This window comes from Ambystoma mexicanum, chromosome 6p, assembly GCF_040938575.1.
Source record: "Ambystoma mexicanum isolate Mex_15411 chromosome 6p, UKY_AmexF1_1, whole genome shotgun sequence".
NCBI lineage: Eukaryota > Metazoa > Chordata > Amphibia > Caudata > Ambystomatidae > Ambystoma > Ambystoma mexicanum.
In genome coordinates this window covers 1088083716-1088106054 of record NC_090935.1, presented here as the reverse complement: position 1 = coordinate 1088106054, position 22339 = coordinate 1088083716, and the positions used below count along the sequence as shown (strand labels likewise).

At 48.6% G+C, this 22339-nt stretch overlaps 1 protein-coding gene across 13 annotated transcripts in view; it reads right to left on the bottom strand.

The window, feature by feature from the left end:
- The window catches only part of CDC14B (cell division cycle 14B), a 1298523-nt gene that overhangs the window by 349217 nt on the left and 926967 nt on the right, over positions 1–22339 (bottom strand). For all 13 annotated transcript variants that reach the window (XR_011280342.1, XR_011280341.1, XM_069625680.1 and 10 more), the window contains exons 10-11: positions 1458–1596; positions 1098–1251 (exon numbers count right to left, since the gene is read on the bottom strand). Coding sequence is in view for 11 of the 13 variants with exons in the window: in XM_069625680.1 (XP_069481781.1) it covers positions 1098–1251; positions 1458–1596 (293 nt within the window). In the remaining 2 variants the exon portion in view is untranslated. The remainder of the gene's footprint in view (positions 1–1097; positions 1252–1457; positions 1597–22339) is intronic.

The window sequence follows — 22339 nt, the reverse complement described above, 5'->3', positions numbered from 1 at the left end:
TTCTCCTTTCATTAACATTCTTACTGGTGTTAGGAACTCCTCTCCACAACTAGTATGCCCTAATCTTTCTCAGTCTTATTCAATAGGCTCCAGGAAACTACCCTCTCAGTTTCAGCTGACAGCATCTTCCCTTTATTTCATAGTGCTTTCCTCTGGTGCCTTCCATTGCATGGCCTTTTCAGAATCCCTAAACCCTAAGGGAGTCAGTATTTCTACTAGTCTTCCACAGATTCCATACATTTTCAGTCTTGAAGTTTACCATCTTATGTCTGTCTATTGGATCAGTTATTCCAGCAGTTTTGTTCCATTTTACCAGTTTGTCTGCCACTCTATGGCACTTTCGCTTGACCAATAACTGCATTGTTATAGTCTTCTCCTGTTTTGGTGACTACCTAATCTCATCCTTGTTGCTGCTGATGAGGTCTGTATACAACATTTGGTAACTGGGCAGAGCTAAGCCTGCTCTACTCGATTCTTGAAAGCTTAACCTCAGATTCTCCTTCTGCAGCTCTATCAGGACTGGCACGCAATGTAGCAGGCAGCAACAAAGGGTTGTGCCCCAGGAGAAACACTGTGGATTTCTTACATTGCCCAGGGTTATGACAGGCACTTCACCATAGTGTTTTGTGTGCAAATTGTTTTATCCAATCTATTAGTTTTTTGATTTATGGGATGTTCAATTCATGATTTTTATACATAGACCTTTTTATGTCAATGCAATCACATTTTTAGAAATATATATTTAGGTCGAGGATGTGGATATTTAATGTCAAGGATGTGGTAGAAGACATACTACAGTACACACACGTCACTTGAGACAGGAAATAAAATCTTATTACTAAACCAGGGTTATGCATCATAAAATTCTGTGCGTGTTAAAACCAGTCACTGAGTGATCTTTCTGCATTTTATCCTGTCAGGTGATTTGTCAAAATGGTTCATCCTACAGCTTTGTAGTCCTTAACGGCCTGGCTAACCATTTGCCTACTGTATAAGGAAAATAGATGAAATCATGTGCAAATGATCACCCCACTGATTATGTAGCAGTGCACCCCTAGAGAATGTAAAACATTGGAAAACGCAAGACTTGTGCATACCTGCTCATCATCTTCTTTCTTTTGCATTCTGTTCCTTCGGTCGTTGATTGATATGTCATCCACACCTGAAAGAATCATAGTCACAGCCCCTTTGCTTCGGTCCTTTATCTTCTTGCGATAGATGTCTCCCAACGTCCAAAGGCTCAGCTGTTTACTATTAACAACCATAAATCTTTATCACAATCGGCAAATATGTATTTTTAGCACAAATAGTTTTTGCCCAAACCCAGATGAGCCGCACTTCCCCCTTGATTAAAATGTTACAAAATACAGACATTACACATTTACATTACATTACATTTATTAAAACACTCAATGTTCTATACACTCGCCAATGTCAAGTACTGGATGTTTACTTACTTCACCAAAAAGTTTTGCTGTGGTCCTATTACAGAGCCAGGTCTACATATTCTAATCCAAGCAATGGACTCCCCTGCAGTCATCCGATAATGCTTCATTAAGTAGCAGGCTATCAAGGACCCAGTTCGGCCAAGGCCAGCTGTAGAGGAGAAAGAAAATATGTCTTGAATTTCTTGTAATTCAAACACAAGATTAGGGAATGTGAAAGGGCCAGATATGTGGAGCTTGAGGCACTGTGTTTTGAATAGAAAGAACCTATGGATTATGTTACACAACGTGCTGCTGCTTCTAAGGCAATCTAAGTTGCATGCTTTGTCGGCCTCAAAAATATTGCTTGGTGAACACTATCTCTGTTCATACAGTAATGGGAGGCTGAATTAAAGATAATCATAAGGGACCAATGTGGGTTAGCATAGCTAACATAAAAGTCGAACCGTAGGTTGATCCACCAAGTGCGTGTTTAGGTTATATCGCTCCCCCCTTTGAGGATGCTCAGTCTGGTGGGTAATGACACCTGCTGGGGGTTTTGGGAAGGTTAGTGGGTCCTTGGCACACATGCGTTATGAATGTGATAGGATTGCTGGGTGCTGCAGAGCGGTACAAGCCCCCATAGAGCTGAATATTGGGTGTAAACATACAAGAGCCCCTTGTATGATCCTGCTGGGGATGTTTACACACAACCGGCCTCTTCCTTTTGGAATTGAGGAAAAACTAGGCAAAAAGGAGGTACTGAAGATTATTAAGTCGGAGAGAAAACCATTGTGATGAGTCGTTGGAGGACCTTATCAAAAATGTGCCTATCAGAACAGAGGCTGTGTGGGGAAATCGAGGCTATCAGGAAGGCATTCAATGATCTGTATGTTTGACTTGCTTAGTTCCGGCCTTGTACCAATTTAATATCCTCACTCTTACCCCCTTTGCAACTTTCTTAGAAACACATGACTTCTTTCTGATTATTGTTGTCCCCTGGTATGTATGCCGAGTGGTGTCTATCTTTGGCAAGACGAGGCAAAAATAGCCAAAAGTCAAAACCTGCAGGGCGGGTTGTAATAACATACTATACAGATTGCAGTCCTTCTATGGGACTTCTAGGATGCTATGGTATATTTCTCCTGACTGGAAACAATGTGATGACTATGAGCTTTGTTAATCAGTTATGTTTCTGCCCTCATTTGTTGATATATTACACCATGAACAGCACTTTCCAAATAAGACGATAGCATCCTAAACTGCATAGGTACATGCAGAATCCGAATTAACCTGCGAATGCCTGCTTAAATATCTAAACTTCAGTCCAGTGATTTTATTCCCGGTTGTGTGTGCTCATAACATCTTTAATATACTAGTCCTTTGTTCAAAAAGTCTTTAAACCAGATATATTATCATTTTAGGTCCACTGCCACCAACCGCAGCACACAGCCCCCAACCGCAGCACACAGCCCACAACCCCCAACCCCCCCCCCCAAAATCCGATAATGGCAAATTAAATGTTGGCTTTTGCCGTGGTTCTTTGCATTTTATTATGAATTTGTGTCCTCCCCATTGTTAGAACATAATTTCTTGTTGCTGCTTTGCCTCCCTAGACATCCATGGAACCCCACATTTTAGCTGTTTGGAACCTGTCCTGAATTTTGAAGGGAAGGGAATTGGTGCCTTTTTACTTCACATGCCTGTTTTGGGGGCACTGGTCAGTCCTTATGAGCATCAGTGCAGGAGAACGTTGTTCTCTACTGATTTACACTGCACAGTTCCCCTTACAGTGAGATCCAGTAGGGATTACCAAGTCCCTTTGACTTGGTTTGGTAACTTTGTGGTTACTTGCATGATGTGTCGCAGACGGTCTGGTGGCAGCGGGTATTTTCCTACCTTTTGTTTATATTCCGGAGTGAACTTTTGCGTTTTGTGTAATGCCTTTTATAGTACCATATATTTTAAAATGGCCATGCCACAAGATTTTCGTATTTATTTTGCCCATCTTGTATTTTGGCCTTCATCCTGCCCTTCCAGGGCCAGATTGGCATTATTAAGCCCTTTGCTGGACAAAGCGGCAGTATGTACTTATGGCTGGATGTGGGGACTGGGATTGTCTGGTCCAAGTCCACATCCTGGCCTAAGTGTGTCTGTTGCTGGGCAGTATTGCACAGCCCCTGCCAGTTTGAATGCTCCAGATCCTTCCCATTGGTCTGCTTAGAGGCGACTCCAGCTTGGAAAAAAGGAGGCCTTTTTCAGGCATTCATAAAATTGTCATTTGAGTCTATGAAGAGTAGCATCTTGCTGAAGACCCGGAACTCCTTGCTGGCCCTGGACAACATTGAATAGGCTGATGGTCATGTGACCAGGCCCTGCACTCAGTTGCTCTGCCTACCACCTATTTAATCAGTCCTCCTTAGACATCCTGATCACTGGCATCCTCATTAACAGACATGTAAAGACAAGGATATAGCCTGTTTGTGCCTATTCGGGCCTAATGTTAAAGGATATTTGTACCGCGCACTATCACCACCGGAGTGGTCCCCTGGCGCACTGGCAGCTCTGAAAGAGGAGGGGAGGTTGAGTTAGTGGGAGGAAGCAGGAAAAGTGCAGGAGAGCAGTGATGTGCTGTTTGCGGCCTCAGCCCGGTGGGTCCGTTGGCTGGGACTGGGGTGTTTGCAGCCGGTAGTCGTTGTGTACTGTTGTGCAAGTCTATGTGTCTTTTTTTGTTTTGTTGTTGCAATGTAGTGAACTTTGTGTGGTTTGTTGTGCTGTAGGTTTTGTTTGTGTTGGTTTGGAATGTGAGAGGTGTAAGCAGAGGGGAAATTGTTAGTGGAGTTGGTTAGTTAGCATCTCTATCCTAAATTGAGGCGCTGGGCTCGTGTAGCCTCCCCTGATGCGCCTGTCCTGATCTGGGTCCCTCTGACATTCAAGATTCCTTACTCCTATGGTCCCCGCCTCTATCAGGCTTTCTCATAGCCCACCTGCCCTCCCTTCATACTCCTGTGGCCAGTGCACCTGCCAATGTCAACAATTCAGGTTGTGTGCTAATTGCCAATATCTCGGCAATTCCACAACACTGTGGTACCTGGTGGTAACTAAGGGGCGGGTGGAGTAGTTGGTTCGGTCTCCGTGCGTGTCGTCTGAGTTCCAGTCTATCCGGTGTCACCCGTCCAGGTGCCGTGGGAGCTTCCCCGTCATTTCTGGGGCTGTCTGTCCCCTTTCCAGTTTAGTCCTTTTCTCTGTTTCGGTTTTCAGTTTGTATCAGTGGTGTTGAAGAGCCAGGTTTTTAGTGATTTCCTGAATTTCGGGTGATCTTCGGTGTTTCTCATTTCTTTTGGGATGTTGTTCCAAGTTTTTGCGGCTAAGTGGTAGAAGGAGATACCTCTACGTTTTTTCTTAAGGTATGGTTTGATTTCCAGGCGGACTTCGTTGCTTGATCGGAGGGGTCTTGTTGGTTTGTAGATTGTTATTTTCTTTTGTAGGAATTCTGCGCCTTGTCCACTGATTGCCATGTGCGTTATGCACATTGTTTTGAAGGTGATGTGATGTTTAACTGGGAGCCAGTGTATTGTTTTTAGGGCTGGGGTGATGTGGTCTCTTCTAGATAGTTTGAGGACTAGTCTTGCTGCTGCATTTTGGATCCGTTGCAGTTGCAAATGCCTGACTCTGATACTGCATTTCACCTGCAAACCAATCACTACAACTGCTACTCATCAAATGACATCATCATGTGTCTTCTCCCTCCACAGCCCATTCCCACTCTCATTAGGGTTCGAATGGCCAAGTGCCCTGGGCAACCCTGGCAAGCTACCCTAGCAAATCATCAATACTGCCCATCCAACAACTACGGACCACATGCACGCACCCTCTCATGTTTATTAATGCTCGCTCAGCAGTCAGTCACACTGCAGAGATCGCTGACCTCATCTCGTACAACAACCTTGATGCCCTGTTCTTCACTGAAACATGGTTTACCCTATCTCCCCATGTTTTTGAGGTCTGTTATTGTTATTTTGCACTTATATAGCGCCTTATATACCATTGGTATGGTCTGAAGGCGCTGGTAGGTTGAACGCCCTTGGGAACCGAAGTTCAAGTCAGTAGAGAGAGTGGGGAGGGTCAAACGGCGCATGTGCGCACCGGGTATGTGTGCAGCTGGTGCGTTATTCGTGAAATAGCTGCTTCTTAGTGGTAGGTGTGGTGGTTGATATCAGGGGTATGTGTTAGTTCTGGCAGGATTTATCCAGACCGACTGTGGCTGCGTTAGGCCTGAGGAGAACGCCTGGCTGGGGGGTGTGTAACCAGCGGTGTTTACTTAGAGTGATGGGGAGTGAGCGAGAAGTGTTGGTATGAGAACAGTTATACCGAATGGTGTCATAGTATCTCTGTGTTCTATTTGAGTGGTGATGTAGAGGAGAGAGTAAGCGTGGGGTGTGATATGGTGGGTTTACATGCCATTCCAGACCATACTGGAACCAGCTACACTTCTAAATACACATAGGCTGTTTGATACACTTCTAAATGCAACTTTTCTCAGAGAGGCTATTGGGCACAACTTCTAGATGTCACTTTTCTCAGAGAGGCTATTGGGCACAACTTCTAAATAAACATAGGCTATTGGGTAGACTTCTTAATGCAACTTTTCTCAGAGAGGCTATTCTCTCTGAGATTAGGCAAAGTCTGTATGCAGTACCCTCTGGGAACACTACAAATAACTTGGACTAAAGGTATAGGAAACCCAACCCTTGGTATAAGCTTGTACTACACAGTTTTGGTAGCGTGTTGAGCAGCCAGGCTGATCTCAGGAGGGGTCAATGTGAGCTGTAGGGGAGTTACACAGAGATTCACAGTGACAAGGATTCAAATAAACACTTACACTCAAGGTTTCTTGAATAAACAATTATTAATTTATCGGTCAGTTAGAATAAGCCTTCTTCAGAAGGGAGCAATATAATAGTAACACACATACACTTCAATACTGTGAACTCTTAGTTTCTAAATCAGTAAAGACCCTTTTGGGATGGCCCACAGACCCAACCTACACCTTCAGGTGACTTCAATATCTAGGGTGCTGGGGACATTAATATCTTACTGTTTACATTTAGAATACTGTTATAAGTTGGTAAAATGAAAAGGTTATAAGAACAAGAGACCACAAATATTCTTAAGCAGGCAAATACTTTTGGATCGCTACAGAAGAGTCATTCAGTATAACAGGCTAGGCCAAAGCCAATGGGCAAAAGTATTATATAGGATGAAGCACTTCTGGTATGTAAGTAGAAAAGTCCTTGCACAATGTTTTAGAAGTCTTTAAAGAAAAGAAGAATTTAATGTAGGGCCTCAAGCCGTTAGACTTGTGAGTGGTAGAAGATGCAAGCTACTCTACAGCAAGAGGTAAGTTCCTTCACACTTTGTACAGTACCTTTGAATTGAAGAAAAAGTGCAGCTGATGACTTCTGTTCCTGTGCAGCTGTGCAGATCTCACTGTTCCTGGGCCTCAGTCGTGGGGACAAAAGGGAGGACTTCTGGGGACTCCTGCACTGCAATGGGACGGTCACCGCTCGCAACTGGCAAACTTTAAATCAGTGGCTGTTCAGTGTTTCAGCTCCTTGCGTCGACAGCAAATAGCAACACTGTGGTTCCTGGCTGTCGAGATGGACTTTCCTTGCTTCTGGGGTCCCGCACTCTGTTGAGAGGGCTCGGGCTCGGTCAGTCCTGCTTCCTGGGAGTCTGGAGGATCTTCCTGGAGCCCTAGGCCAGCTTAAAAGAAAAGAAACACACACACTCTGGTGTTCCTCTCCCAGGCTATACGGTTTCCAGTAGCAACTCTGTGGAAATTCAACCAGCTCCGAGAAGGATGTCCAAGTGGCTTACTTTGGAGTTAATTGGTCCCACCAACTCAAGGGGAGAAGTCGTCCTTGCAGGGGCTTCTCTGTCGATACAAATTTGGAGTTTTAGCAGGGCTTCACCGGGCAAACCAACGGTCCAGGAGTTGCAGCAGGCGTATACTTCAAGTTCTTCTTCGGTTCCTTCGTCCAGTGGTCAAATCAGCCTTCCAAGCCAAAAGCCTTGCCTTTTATTTAGTTCTCTCGCATTCATTTCAGCCTAGCTGTCACTTACCCAGCAGGGTGGCTGTCGTTGCCGGACAGTCAGCCGGCCAACCACTACAGAGTGCATTTGGGTGTCCTAGGAGACTAAGCACAGGGGAGTTTCGGGCACCTCCCTCACTTCCTGCCTACCCCAGACACTCTGGAGCCAGAGGCGGGCTTCACTCGTGAACCCCGCCAAAGGCAAAGCGAACAATGGACCAAATCTGGTTTGGTGCGCAGAGTAAATCTCAAGGAGGACCTTTCCACAAAGAAATGGCAAAAAAAGAAGGCCAGGGCCATTTTAACAAAAATTGCACACTTGGGTGCTTTACTGCAGCTGCGAACGCAGCTCGCGGTAAATGCACACCACAGTAGTTAAAACAAAACCACTGCCACCAGCCATTCAGTGAGGAAAGGGTAACAAACATTTTACATAAGAAGCTAGACAAAGGGGATACTAGGTAACCCCTCCAGCACCCTATTGTAAGATAGTGTATGCTGGGTCTAGAAAGTTACAAATGTAAGTAAAGTCAATTTCACTTTACTGCTCTGGGAAACAGTAGTTTATCCCAGAGAAGGTATTTAAACCTTTGGGAAATCTAAAAGCCTTCCCTTTACCACTGCACTGAATTTGCCATGCGACACAATGTAAAAGATTATGCCTATGGAGTTTTTCAGACTCCACAACAAAAAAACACAAAGCTCAGAAATAACATTAAAATACATGAGAGAAAAAGGATCTCATTCTCTCCAGGTAAAAACAATCAAGTCCTCAAAATCCAGCAAAGTTGCTGGGGGTCTCTAAGGTGGAGGGAATCAGCACATTTCTGAGAATTCTCCCTAACAAGGTTGTCCTACCACAAGGCTACTGCATCCAACATGCTGACCGGCCAGGAAGGACAGGAGGCGCAATAGAAATCATTCACAGGAGCAATTGGCCCTGCTCCATCATCCCCTCTCCCAGAACAAGCTCTTTTGAATCATTCGCCTGCCGGTTCCATCTATCGCACAAGGAATCCATCACCTTTCACCTCATCTATAGACTACCTCACAGGAGTGACTCTCATTACAGACCTTTCTAACTTACTCTCCTCTGACAAGTTAGCACATTCAAATAATGTCTTTCTCTGTGATTTTAACGTCCCCAAGTCACAGGCTGACAACCACACTCGAAGCAAGCTTTCCGTGCTGACCGCTTCAATGGACCTTAAGCAAATTGTTCTCTCCTCCACGCACAACAAAGGAAACACCCTAGACTTAGTCTTCACATCATCACCTGTGCAGACTGTATCTCACCTGACTGGTCTGACCATGCCGCCTTCTCATTATCAGTCACCCGCTTGACTACGGCTCACAAAGGTCAGGCTAAACGCCCCTCACTGAACGCTGCTCATTCAAAACCTTCCCAGCCAATGAGCTAGAAGCAAACTTTGCAGACTTCAGCAGCACGGGGATTGCCTCTGGCCTCCTGGAATTAGTCAGCAACTCTGCTATGAAACTGGTGGACACTGATGCCCCCCTAAAATCCAGCTAAGCTAAGACCAAACCATCGGCCCTATGGTACACCCTCGAGCTAGCCTCCAGGAAATGCTCAATCAGAGCCCTAGAGAAACAGTGGTGTAAAAACAATAACTCAGGATACCTCATCAACCTTAAATCTCTGTATGTAAACCGTAGGATTCCGATTACCGAGGCCAAAGCTGCTTAAAACTCCACCACCATTGCGGCAACCGTCAACATGAGCAAAGCCCTCTGTGAAGTAGTAAAACATTGTACCAAACCCTCACCCGACCCAAAGGTACCAGCAACTGAGGAAAAATGCAACATTTCCTATTGAAAAAATAGACAAAATCCGAGAAACCATCAAGTCAACCTCTCGCAGCATTAGGATCCCCTACGCCCAAGTATGCACACTACCACTCTGGACCTAATTCTCTCCTTTCTTTCATCCGGATGTCCTAAAAACCCTCTTTTTTTTGAGGGGTTGCCTCCCTCAAACCCTCTTCTTACTCTGTGGATATAATTCCAACCTCCATCATTAAACAATTAACAGGCACAGCGCTCAATGCGCTCGCCAGCATCATCAATGCCTCCCTCGTAAGAGGATCATACCATCAAGACCGATCTCATATTTCTTTTAAGAAAAAACAAACCCTAAATCCAGAGGACCTGGCCAACAACAGGCCTATTACCAACCTCCCGTTCATTGGCAAAATCTTGGAATAAGTACTTGCTTCGTAACTACTCGCCAGACTTCAACAACTCCACCTCCTAAATGACGATCAGTCAGGGTTCCGTCCAAAGTGTAGCATCGAGACAGCCACCATCCAGGTGGCGTATGATGCTCTCCACATCATGGTAAGGCTGACTCATGCCTACTTGACCTCTCTGCTGTATTCAACACCATCAAGCACTGCATCCTGCTCTCCCTCCTTGCTGACAAAGGGATTCGCGTGTACAACAATGGCTCAATGATATGCACCTAGAAGGATTTGATTCACATCTCTCAGACTGAGCAAAATCCTAAGGTTTCACCATGGACAGCAATCTGTCCATCAAAAAACACATAGCCAAGAAGGCCCAAATAGCCTGGCTCAGAATCTCTACCATTCGACAAATCAAACCCTTCATCTCACTGCAGGATTTCTAGAACGTAGAGTAGGCCCTTGTGGTCTTGCACATTGATGGGGGAAATGCTCTCCTGACAGGGCTCCCAGCTGCTCACTCGGCTCCCCTAAAAGCAGCCTACCATGCTGCTGCACGTCTTATTACGGGAGCACATAAATTTGACCGAATGACCCACATCCTACGCAAAGTACGTTGGCTTCCACTGCAAGCCAGGATACTGTTCAAGACTGTATGTATCATTTACAAAGCAGTCATGAGTAGCACAACAGTGTACCTGGTGGCTAAGCTCCACATATCTGGTGGCACACGCAAATCGAACAACCGGCTTGAATCACAACTTGTCTGTGAAGAGGACCCGCAAACAATCCTTCTCTTGTCATGTACCCACCCTCTGTTACTCTATCCCAGTGTCGCCTCGGAATGCCTCCACAATTCTCCAATTTTGAAAATCTCTTAAAACTCTTTCAACACTTGACCAAGGACTAATTCCAATGAATGCACATACCGACGCACAGACTTCCCAGTACTGCACTACTGTTAAAAGATGCCAGCCCAAATGCTACCCACTGCTCTCGAGCTAGGTCTGTGCTTTAAACAATAAAATAAATTGTTTTCCTCAGCCACCCCCCAGTGAAGCCCTCCTCCTTTGCTTATCGCAAGGTCTTCTTCAATGCTTTGAAGCATGGACCGGTGGGACCAACCACTCTACCCCTGCTCAAGGATCCTACCCTCGGAAGCCTTTGGAGTTGTCCCAGAACCATCCTGTGGGCTGACTAGCTTCCTCGCTACATCGGACGCTGTCCAAAGTTCGGACTTGGGACTCCGCAGACCCCTTGGTTTGTGAAATAAGAGCTCGCCCCCTCACAGTCGCAGCTCTCCAGCACAAAGAGAGGTCTTGGAAGACCAGCTTCATTGTTTTCACTATGAGGGTAGACCTCTGCAATTTATTTGCAGTGGCCATTGCTGATCTTCACCTGCATTGTGTCATGGGGGTTCTTGGAGCCCAGTGTGGTGATCCTTTCTTCGTTGTGCGATGGTCAGAACCGCTGACTAGCCAGAGGTAAATCCAGACGGCATTAGTGCCCTCTGCACAAGTGACCCCTACTGATTACCTATGAAACATACTTGTTCCTATCTTCATAGGCTGTAATTGGTGTAAAGTCCTTGCCCTACTGCTCCCTTGCCTGACCATGATTGGTGGATGTCAGACCAAGGATCCTCCCCTCTTTTTCCCTCTAAGTTGTTGGGATTGGGAGAGGCCCTCCTAAGAATGTTGCTTCCTTTGTTCTTTACTACTTGAGGCACTCACCTGTCTGTTGGCTTTGTCAACACTTTATTGGCCTACTTAAAAGACTTCTCGCTTCCTGGAATGGGTTACATTTATGACTTATGGCACTAGGCACTCTCTCATCCATCAAGGGAAGGACTTTTTTTTAAAACGTTTTATTGCAGAACAATACAAGAGCAATGCCCTCAGAGACCGCCATTTTAATTCTGCAAACATCACATTTTGAAAAACATTTTCCATCTTGAGTCTCTCTGTATGTCCACTTCAACATGGGAAAGAGGGTGCGGGGGAGGTATTTGCATTGGCAACTCAATAGATACCCAATATATAGCATGGCAGCAGGCCCTCTGGATCTTGGCATAGCGGTCAAAGCACTCCCTTGTGGGAATCAGAGGTATGTAGGTACATTTACTGTTTTTACTAATCCCTGGGCATCCAGTCTCACAAAAGAATAAGTTACTTTCTTACCTGGTAACGTTCTTTCGACGGGATGGTCCGACGACGTATTCCATATCTATGACAGGTAATGTCCACAGCTGTGCTGCTTCGGAAAATCTTTGGCGTCTGCATCCTGCGTCGATGCGCCGTCCCCGAGGACCTCGTCCGACGTCACCCGATGTGATAAGTAGGACGCACGACGCCCATAGCCTCAGTTATAGTTTTTTCCCAGAACGTGTGCCACCAGTTTTCTGCCAGTCAGACACACAAGGCCTTGCGGAACGCAAGCTGCAATCGCAAAAAGAAATTCTGCAGCGGGGAAGGCAGGGAGGGAGCGATATGGAATACGTCGTCGGACCATCCCATCGAAAGAACGTTACCAGGTAAGAAAGTAACTTGTTCTTCGAGGGGATTGGGTCCTCCGACGTATTCCATATCTATGACAGACTCCCAAAGCAGTACCAAGCAAGGAGGTGGGAAAGAATTTAGAATACAAATTTAGCATGCCCAATCAAATTGCGGAAGAGAACTGCCTTGCCAAAGGCAAGATCTTGCCCCCTGATGGAATCTAGGGAATAGTGACGTACAAAAGTATGTACTGAAGCCCAGGTGGCTGCATCACAGATGTGACGAATAGGAACACCCCTCTTCAGGGCAGTAGACGCAGCCACTCCTCTGGTAGAATGGGCCCGCAAGCCAGCCGGAGGGTCCTTACCCGCCAAGCGGTAACACTCGGAGATAGCTAAAATAATCCAACGAGACAGTCCGTTTCGTCACAGCTTGTCCCAAACGCTTTCCAGCGTAACCAACGAAAAGTTGATCGTCCACTCTGACCCGGGACATGCGCGAAATATAAAAGCTCAACGCTCTCCTAGGATAAAGCCTAAGGAGCCTCTCCTCTTCCTTACCAGGATGTGGAGGAGGATAGAACGCCGGAAGAACAACCTTCTGGCTCAAATGAAAGTCCGACACCACCTTTGGAAGAAAGGAAGGACGAACTCTAAGGACAACCCTGTCCTTATGAAACACTGTGAAGGGTGGCTTAACTGAAAGTGCCTGTAACTCACTCACTCTGCGAGCGGAAGTAACCGCAACTAAAAACACAGTTTTCAGAGTGAACAGCCTCAAAGGGCAAGAATGTAAAGGCTCAAACGGAGCACCCATAAGAAACTTAAGAACAAGGTTCAAATCCCAACCTGGCACCAAAAAAGGTGACGGAGGGAACACATTAGTGAGCCCTTTAAAAAACTGCGAAATTAAAAGGAATCTTAAAATAGGAACACTCTTCAGACGAGCGCTTAAATATGGACAGCGCCGCCAGGTAACCTTTAATGGTCACCACTTGCAAGCCCCTGTGGGCCAAAGAAAGCAAAAAAGACAAAACCATGGGAATGTCGCATTCAAACGGATCCACATTCTGAACTCTGCACAGTCGCAGAACTTTCTCCAACGGCAACGGTACAGAGACTTAGTTGCCGGCCGCCTGGCCGAGAGCAACACCTCCATCACGTCTTCAGGGAGGTCCCAATCCTTATACCTCAACCTTTCGGAAGCCAAGCGTGAAGATTGAGGGATCTGACCTCTGGATGGAGAATCTGACCCCCCTCCCGTGAGAGCAGATCGTCTCGGTAGGGAAGACGACAAGGAGGGCAGATGGACAAGTCTAGACGGTCCGGGTACCACGTCCCCCGGGCCCACGCCGGAGCAATGAGGATCATCCGGGAACCGAACCTCCGTAACCTCTGCAACACTTGCGGGATGACGGGGACTGGAGGAAACGCGTACAGCAGTGGGAATGACCACTCTACCACGAACGCGTCTCCTAAGGCTCCTTTTGGAGGAAATTCCTGCGAGCGAAATCTTTCGCACTTCCGGTTGACACTGGAGGCGAAGAGTTCCACTTGAGGGGTCCCCCGAAGGGCGAATATCTCCAGGAGAATCTCCAAAGCCAGCTCCCACTCGTGAGAGATCGTGCTCTGCCTGCTCAGAGCGTCCGCCGTCTCGTTGTCGTCTCCGGCCAGATGAAACTTCCGGCTGGATGGCCCAGAACTCTAGCTGCATCACCTCCCTGCACAGCGGAAGTGACCCTGCACCCCCCTTTTTGTTGAGGTAGTGCATGGCCACTGTGTTGTCCGTCAGAATCAGGACACTCTTCCTGCGCACAGTCGGCAGAAAAGCCTTCAGGGCTAGCCTGACGGCCCTCCGCTCCAACAGATTGATATGGAGTCTGGACTCCGACGGAGACCAACGACCGCTGACTGTCAGCTCGTTGGCATGAGCTCCCCATCCCGTGAGGGATGCGTCCGTCACGATCGTCACCTCCGGCCAGGGCAGCCAAAATGGGGCACCCTTCATCAGATTGCCCTCGACGGCCCACCACAGAAGGTCCCGGGCTACCGAGGACGGCACCTGAACAGGGTCCGACAGCCTGCCGGAGGACTGAGACCACTTGAGCTTGAGTGCCCACTGCAAAGATCTCATCCGCAGACGAGCCTCTGGCACCAGAAGAATGCAGGATGCCATGAGGCCGAGCAGTCTCAAAAACTCGGACGCTGGGAGAGTTTGGGCAAACTGAAACTTGTGCACTATCTGCTGAATTTAAAGAGCCTTCACCTGAGGAGGAAAACACTGCCCCAGGGACGTGTCGAGCACTGCTCCGATGTACTGGAGCCGCTGCGTTGGTGTCAAATGGGACTTCTTTAAATCGAGGGAGAAGCCCAGCCTGTGAAGGGAGTGGCAGGTGACGGACAGATGATCCAGGACCTGCTCGGGAGAGCTCCCCCTGATCAACCAATCGTCCAGGTAGGGGTAGACGTGAATCCCCCCTTTCCTGAGATGCGCTGCCACCACCACCATGAGCTTGGTGAAAACCCTTGGGGCGGAGGTCAATCCGAACGGCAGGACCCGAAACTGAAAGTGCGAGTCGCCAACCGCGAACCTCAGGTACTTCTTGTGCTTGGGATGGATCGGCACATGGAAGTAAGCATCCTTGAGGTCGAGAGACACCAATCAGTCCTGAAGTTGAAGGGCCTGGAGGACTTGAGAAAGAGTAACCATCTTGAACTTGTCCTTCCTGAGGAGTTTGTTCAAACCGTGCAAGTCCATGATGGTTCTCAATCCCCCGTCTTTATTTGAAATCAAAAAATAAGGGAAATACCATCCCTTGTTCCTCTCCCCTACAGGCACCAGTTCTATGGCGCCTTTCTCCAGCAGGGCGTGAATTTCCTGCGCAAGGAGCGGATCCAGACTCTTCAAAGAGAGGTTCCCTGGTGGATTGTCGTGAGGCCTCTGCCGAAATGGAAGACAGTAGCCGTGGGTTATGATCTCCAGAACCCACACATCCGAAGTAATGGCTTGCCACTCTACAAGATGCTGCGCCAGCCTTCCCCCAACCGGCGAACCACGGACCCTGGCCTCATGACTGAGTGGTAGCGGCTGCGGCGTTGCCTGAGGGCAAAGAGGCAACTGCTCGAGCGGCCTTGGCACCTCAAGTACCTTTGTTTCCACCTCTGGCACACTTACGATGGCCTCTTTGACTGCTAGCTCCTCTCGCTTTACTGAAGGACGAGTAATAGGGAAAGGAACCTCCCCTCCATTGCTGTCCCCTAGGACGAAAAGGCGGAGGCTGGCGAACTGCAGCGCCCAACGACTTCGCTGCAGCTTTGGAGGTCTGCAACCTCTCAAGGTTCTCGTCAGCCTTGCTGCCAAAAAGGTGTTCACCGTCAAAGGGCATGTTGAGGAGCCGGGACTGCACATCAGGAGCGAACCGAGCCTTCCTCAACCACGCAAACCTGTGCATTACGGTGCTCGCCGCCATGGACCAGCTGACACAATCCGCCAAGTCCAAACCCGACTGAACGGCCTCACACATAGCATCCTTGCCATCCTGAACCATAGCAAGGAAACCATCCCGTTCGTCCTCTTCGGGAATATGATCAGCCGCTAATGCAACACAGTTCCACAGAGTGTGCGTGAAACGAGACAAGGCACATATGGAGTTGGCCGCCTGAAGCGCCATACCTCCAGAAGAAAACACTTTCTTCGCCCAACCGTCAAAACGTTTGTCGTCCCTATCCGGAGGGATGGTAGGCTACGACGCCTGCTTTGCCGGGGCCGTAGCCGCCTGCACCACCAAACTCTCCAGGGTGGGGTGCTTAGACAAGTAGCAGGGGTCGCTACTGGCTGGACGGTATTTTCGCGACAAAGACTTGCCCACTGCCGGGAGACTATCCGGAGCAGTCCAAGCCGCCGCCACCCTTTTCTGCAAAGCCATATGAAAAGGCAAAACCGGGTCAGTGGGTGGACCGAGATCAAGGATGTCCGTGAGATCATCCTGAACAAACTCCCCTGGGGGAGCCGACCAACCCAAGTACTCGGTAACCCGAGACATAAGGCGCTGATATGACGAATCGGCATGAGTGCCAGGCTCCGGCCGACAAAACTCCACCTCCGGAGAGGTGTCCAATCCACTGGCATCATGCAGTGACTGCCTCAGGTCATCAAACTGACTTTAGCCCGAGATAAGTTCATCCGTAACCGTAACCAGAACCAGAACGCCATCAGAGCCTTCATCACCCTCTGAAATGTACTCCAGTCGGGGAGAGGAAGACCTCTGCGGACCAAAGCAGTGCCGGACCCTAGCCATAGCCTTTTTAGGGGCAAACCCCGTGCCACGGGGCCCATCCGACACCACCCTCCAAAAGGCGTCGAGGACGCCGAGCGAGTCGGCGTCGACAGAAAAGGCATTGAGGGCGCCGAGCGAGTCGGCGTCTAGCGAATCGGCGTCGACAGTCAGCTGCAACGCCTCCAGCATTGGCGTCGTTGACACCGTCCTCTAAGCCGGAGCTCCGAGCGTGTCTCTCGACAGTCTGGGCGGCGACGACCCCCTCGAAGACGGAACCTCGAGAGTAATCGTCAATGACCTTGGCGCCACAGGCGTCGACGTCTTCTTTGAAGACGGCACAGGATCATGCTGTCTCGAGCGCGTTGAGGACCGGGACCTGGAACAGGCATGGCGAGAACAGCTACCCTTGTCCGAGCGGGACCTCTCCTGCGAGCCGTGCCGACCAGCCGAGCCCGAAGGCGTACGGGCGGTTTCTCTCAACCGGTGCCGATCGACCCCACTCGGAGGCGTAGACGGACCGGTGCCCTGCGATTCCAGAATCGCTAGCATCTGCTTCCCGAAGGAAGCCCATTCCTCCGATGTCGCTTGCACGGAGGGATAAGCGACCCGCCGACGGGCGGAGTCCTCGGAAGAGGACGGGGAAGGCGACCTATGCCGGCGCTTCCTGGAATCCCTAGAAGAGGCAGAGGAGTGGCGAGACCGACTCCTGGAAGGAGACCCACCGGACTTCCGACGACGACGCGGAGAGTCACACCTCGAGTCATCGGTCGAAAGCCCCGTAGACCTCGACTTCCGGGGCTTAGACACCCGACCTACCGACAGTTTCTTCTTGCGTTCTCGCAAGGCCTTCGCAGTGAGCAACTGACAGTCGTCCGTATCGTGAGCCTCCCCGAGGCACCAGAGGCAGGCGTCGTGCGAGTCCGTGACCGACATCTTGGACCCACAGTCCCCGCAGTTCTTGAAGCCCGGACGCGGGGTCGAAGATGAAAAAGTCATCGCCGCAAACAAACCGAACAGGTTCAACGAACCGAGAAAGAAAACAGTAACTCCAACGAGTCGAGGCGTACCGAGATTCACGAAGCGAACACGTTCGCGTCGTGCGTCCTACTTATCACATCGGGTGACGTCGACTGTCGGAGGAGGTCCTCGGGGAGGGCGAATTGACGCAGACGCCAAAGATTTTCCGAAGCAGCACAGCTGTGGACATTACCTGTCATAGATATAGAATACGTCAGAGGACCCAATCCCCTCGAACCTCTCCTTCTGTGCCTCAGAGGCGGCACACCTGCATATAGAAAACAATAAAAACATGCAACACCCATTCCAGTTAGACTCATGTCTCCTCATCTTCCGTCTTCCACTGAAACCGTCTTCTCGGGTATTGACTTTAATAGTTCTGCTCTATCAGTGTCCCAAAAATGTATTCCTTGTCCTTTGAAAGGAAGGCATGGTATAAAGGTAAGACAGACACTAAGTGACCACAGTTCAAGGGTGTTTATTGAACTTTAACAAGGGTGTGATAAACACCCATCTAATCCTAAATCTACAGATGGGAGCAAGCTACTGTGTGGGAGTGTCGGGCCATTTGGGCCCCCCTCACGCATTCAACTCAAAATGCATCACTTGCTCGACCAACAGTGGGGAACGCTTCCATAGCCATTCTGCTCATAAACCAGCCTTCATGCTGACAATGACATAGGTGTGATTGTTGTAGAGACACTTGGCATCCATTTTGTGTACCCTTGACTTGGCGATAATACAAAAAGGCTTCTCTCCCCTTTTGCAGCGCCGCACACACCGCACTCATGGCCCCCACCTTTTCGCCCTGCGTCTGAAAGCTTTGCAGCTCCATTCTCACGCCTAAGCCGGAGGTAATTGCAACAAAACAAATGTAACGTCTCACCCTTCCTCTGAGATCACGGTCCTATGTGTGAACCGGATCAAACCATGCCTTGTAGCTCATCCATCACCACAAACCTGCCCGTGCCCTCTTACCCCGCTGTTGGAAAATTACTGCCAGTATAACCCCCTGGCCCCGCTAGGTATTCTCTTGATGTACCAGACATGTAACCTTGGTGCGATGCCCACCCCAGTGTGCCCCCAACTAAGAGCCAACTTCTGTCACAGTATATTGCACCCTAGAACTAACAAATGTCAGCATGCTCCCTAGTCCCTTTGATGCGCCCAGACCCACCCCACAATTAATGATACCACCCAGGCCAAGACCCCCCGAGGTCCTGATAAATCATATAAGTCCCAGTGAATAATGGGGTTACCACAAGTGTAAACCTTATAGGGTAAGATGATTGGCTCAAAGAAGCTTTAGTAATTGTTATTTAGTGCATTTTTAAAAACAGTATATTATTTAGTTAGTGCCTGCCCTGCTTCATCGCGACCTGGTCCTCACCCCACCCGGACACAGGCAGATGTACCTTGTGATGCTCACCCTCACGCCAACTGAACAGCCAATCCAGAGGGAGCAACGTCTACAGCAACATATGTAGCTGAATGTTTTATCCAATCCTGTGCCCATGTAGTCCCCTATGTGAGGATGTCATCAATGACGCTTTTTTCTTTGATAAACTCATGCAATTGTAATGTTTGCCAGAGCGCTCTCGGGCAGCAGAGTTCTCTGGATGACAATTTTATGTAAACAACTAAATCTTGCAGCCTATTCTCTTTGTCTCATTCCCCGTTGGGGTGTGTCTTATTTCTATGTATTGGACGTGTAAGTCGGGGAGTGGGCCTCCATAATTTGGCGACTCCCGCGACGTGATTGGGACAGGTGCCCCGAGGCCCTGTGCCGTGCGGCGAGATCCGGGACGCCCCCCCCATCAAAACCATCGCCTCCACGGTTGACCAGTTTGTGCGCACAAAAGAGCGGGTCCAAGGGTTCCCACTTGCCAAATACCCAACTAAAAACTGCTCGCCAAGGCAGGTCACGGCTTGGTTGGGGTGCGGACCAGATTGTGGATAGACCGTGAACGGTGGCTCTTGGACCACTCAACTGAACACGTGAGTACCGGGTGCGAGACATTTAAGGGAGAGAAGAGGGTCATGGAAAAGGGGAACTAGATGAAGAATTAGGTAAAATTATAAAAGAGCTGGTATAAAAAATAAGTTAGGGTCTGTGTGAATGGCACTGAGGCTTTTTCTTATCTACCCTTATATGGCCATTGGGTTTTGTGGTAAAAAGTAGTAAAGAGAAATAAGGGAGCCTAGCCCGAATGGGGTAGAAGGCGGCGCCACATAGCATTGTCTCGTCCAGTGCAGGGAGTAAGTGAAGCTAAAGAGAAAAAGTAGGAGTCTCATATTCAGTAGACTCGGAGTAGTAATTTAGATTATTCTTTTTCCGTGTGAGCAGAATTCTTGGAGAGGTAGCCCGACGGGGCTTAGAGGTGGGGAGTGCGTGAGACAGCAAGAGTGAGGGAAAAATAAGGTAAAATAGGCAAAAAAGGGGACAAAGAGAAGGTAGTTTATGTTACATGTTCTTTGTGTTTTATGTGTCAAGTGTTACATGTTGGTCTGTCAGTAAATATATTTGTATCTGTGATTTGACAAATATAACGGTAAATAAGAAATGGTGCTGACAAAACTGATTGATGATCGAAAAGGTTCTGAATATTAGAGAAAAATTTGTACTAAATGTTGATACAATTTGGTTCCAGCAAAAAGGTTGTAAGTAAAAAGATTTTTGACATTTTTGGTGCAAAAAGTTAAAGGAGGTTGAGAACATATATTAACTTCAAGGAAACAAATAGAGAACGTAAACACGAGCCAGAGTAACACATGTCACCATGGGGGTAACACACCATTAGCACATATTTGTCAACATCTCCTGCTATACAGTGAAAAAATTATATACGATCAGTGGGTGGTGGAAATAAAAGGTGACAGCGTACAACTTATATGGCTGGAGGGAGGGTCGTTTGATAAGAGGGTATTGGATCTGGCATCGACACACCTACTAGCGAAATACAGAGGTAAGCAGTTGCAGAACAGAAAGGAGGTGTTAGATTTGTGGAGGATGTTTGAAGAGATAGCGCGTAGTAGTGAGGCAAGTAAAGATGTAATAGTGAAAAAAGAGGAGACACCAGAGGGAGGGGAAGGGTCAGCGGGGGAGAGTGTACAACACCCGCAAAAGAGAATGATCCCACAAAAATGTACCCACTACTGACAAGGCCTGCGTAGGTTACAGTGAGCCCCTATATGTTCCAGCGTGTACCACATCAACACCCAGTACAACAACATCAGCCACTGCCCGCCTCCCTATGAGACAGGAGGGCTGTACGGACAAACTAGTGCCCCTCCAGTGAATTTGTCGCGGTTAACAGGGGACTTGGACAGTTGCACATGCACAGAGGGAAATAACCCGGCTAAGAGCATTGTGCCATAGGGGCCAAATGTTACCAGGGGGAGGGGAAACACCACCATTGACAACGGGTGACCTCACATCCCCGCCGAACGTGGGCCGGCGTCAATCCCCCAAGGTCAGGAACAAGAATGGCAATCAGGGAAATTCCTGTTCCATTTCAATGGCAGACCTGTAAAAATAATACGACCTACAACTCCAGATAGCCAGAGAGGGGAGGGGCAAGGAGAAAGGGGGTCAGAGGAAGATGTATAGGAAGTATGGAGTGATCTAGATGAATATGAAGAAGGGACGGCAGCGTCGGGATCACCATTGCCATTCCCCCTCGACCAGGAAGATGCAAGGGCGGTACCAAGATGGCAAGGGAGGTTAAGACAAAGAGAAGGACACATGCTGGTAAATAAAACGAAGAAGGGAACAGCAAGCAAGAGGGGGCGGGGGAGCAAAGCTACAGATGCCTCTAAAACACAAGGGGGCAGGAAGGCCCCACTACATACCCATGGCACAGATATGCATTCGATAAGCACACAGCAGGGGTCCCTTTAGCTATAGGGGACGTGAAGAGTTTGCTGGTGTCAGCTGTTGATGATCAAGCGGACATACTGTGGGTGAAGGCGGGGTTCCCGGGAGTGACTACGAATTGTGACCGCCATGACGGGTCAGCATTCAATAACGTTAGAGCTCAAGTATGGGATGCATTGCGCAGGACATTTCCAGATACTCCAGACTTGCACTTAGTGATGCAATGCACTATGGGAGAGGAAGAGGAGCCTACGCAATTCATCCTCCGGGTGCAAGACATGTGGAGAAGTGAAACAGGTACGCCGTGGGACCAATCTACCGCCTTGTTCTACTTTAAAATTAAAAAAAAGGCTCCCGAAGGAGGTGCAGAAGGCATTGGATAAAATAGCTGAGATAGAAGCCAAGGGCTGGCCAGAGATCCAGAGTATAATTGTGCACCATTGTAGGAGGATCAAAGAAAGAGAGAAGGAGATAACACAGCAAAGGATGGCAGACAAAGCAAAGTTAGTTCAAAACAAGTTAGTGAAGGTCGCGGCTATGAATGCCACAACATCAAAAGACAGACAGAGTGAAGGAGAAGAAGAGGGAGGAAATAGTCCAGCAAGGATGGCTGCAACATGGACAGGAAACGGGCAGGAGCAGTGGGACGGAGAGGAGCAGTACGGAGGGCCACAGTGGCAAGGGAGGCCTATGAGAGGACAAGGTGGGTACAGAGGACCAAGAGATGGATTCGGAGGAATGGGGAATAGAGGAGTCAGAGGACCTGGGGTGAGGGGAGGACAACAAGGATCATGTTGGAACTGTGGGAGGTGGTGGCATTATTCAAGGGAATGCAGAACGCGGCTTATGGGATACTATCAAGGGCAGCCCCCTATGGGAAACGAACAGCAGTATGGTCACCCACACCCAGGTAGTCCCTATGGGTTACCCATGGGAGGCAACGGACAG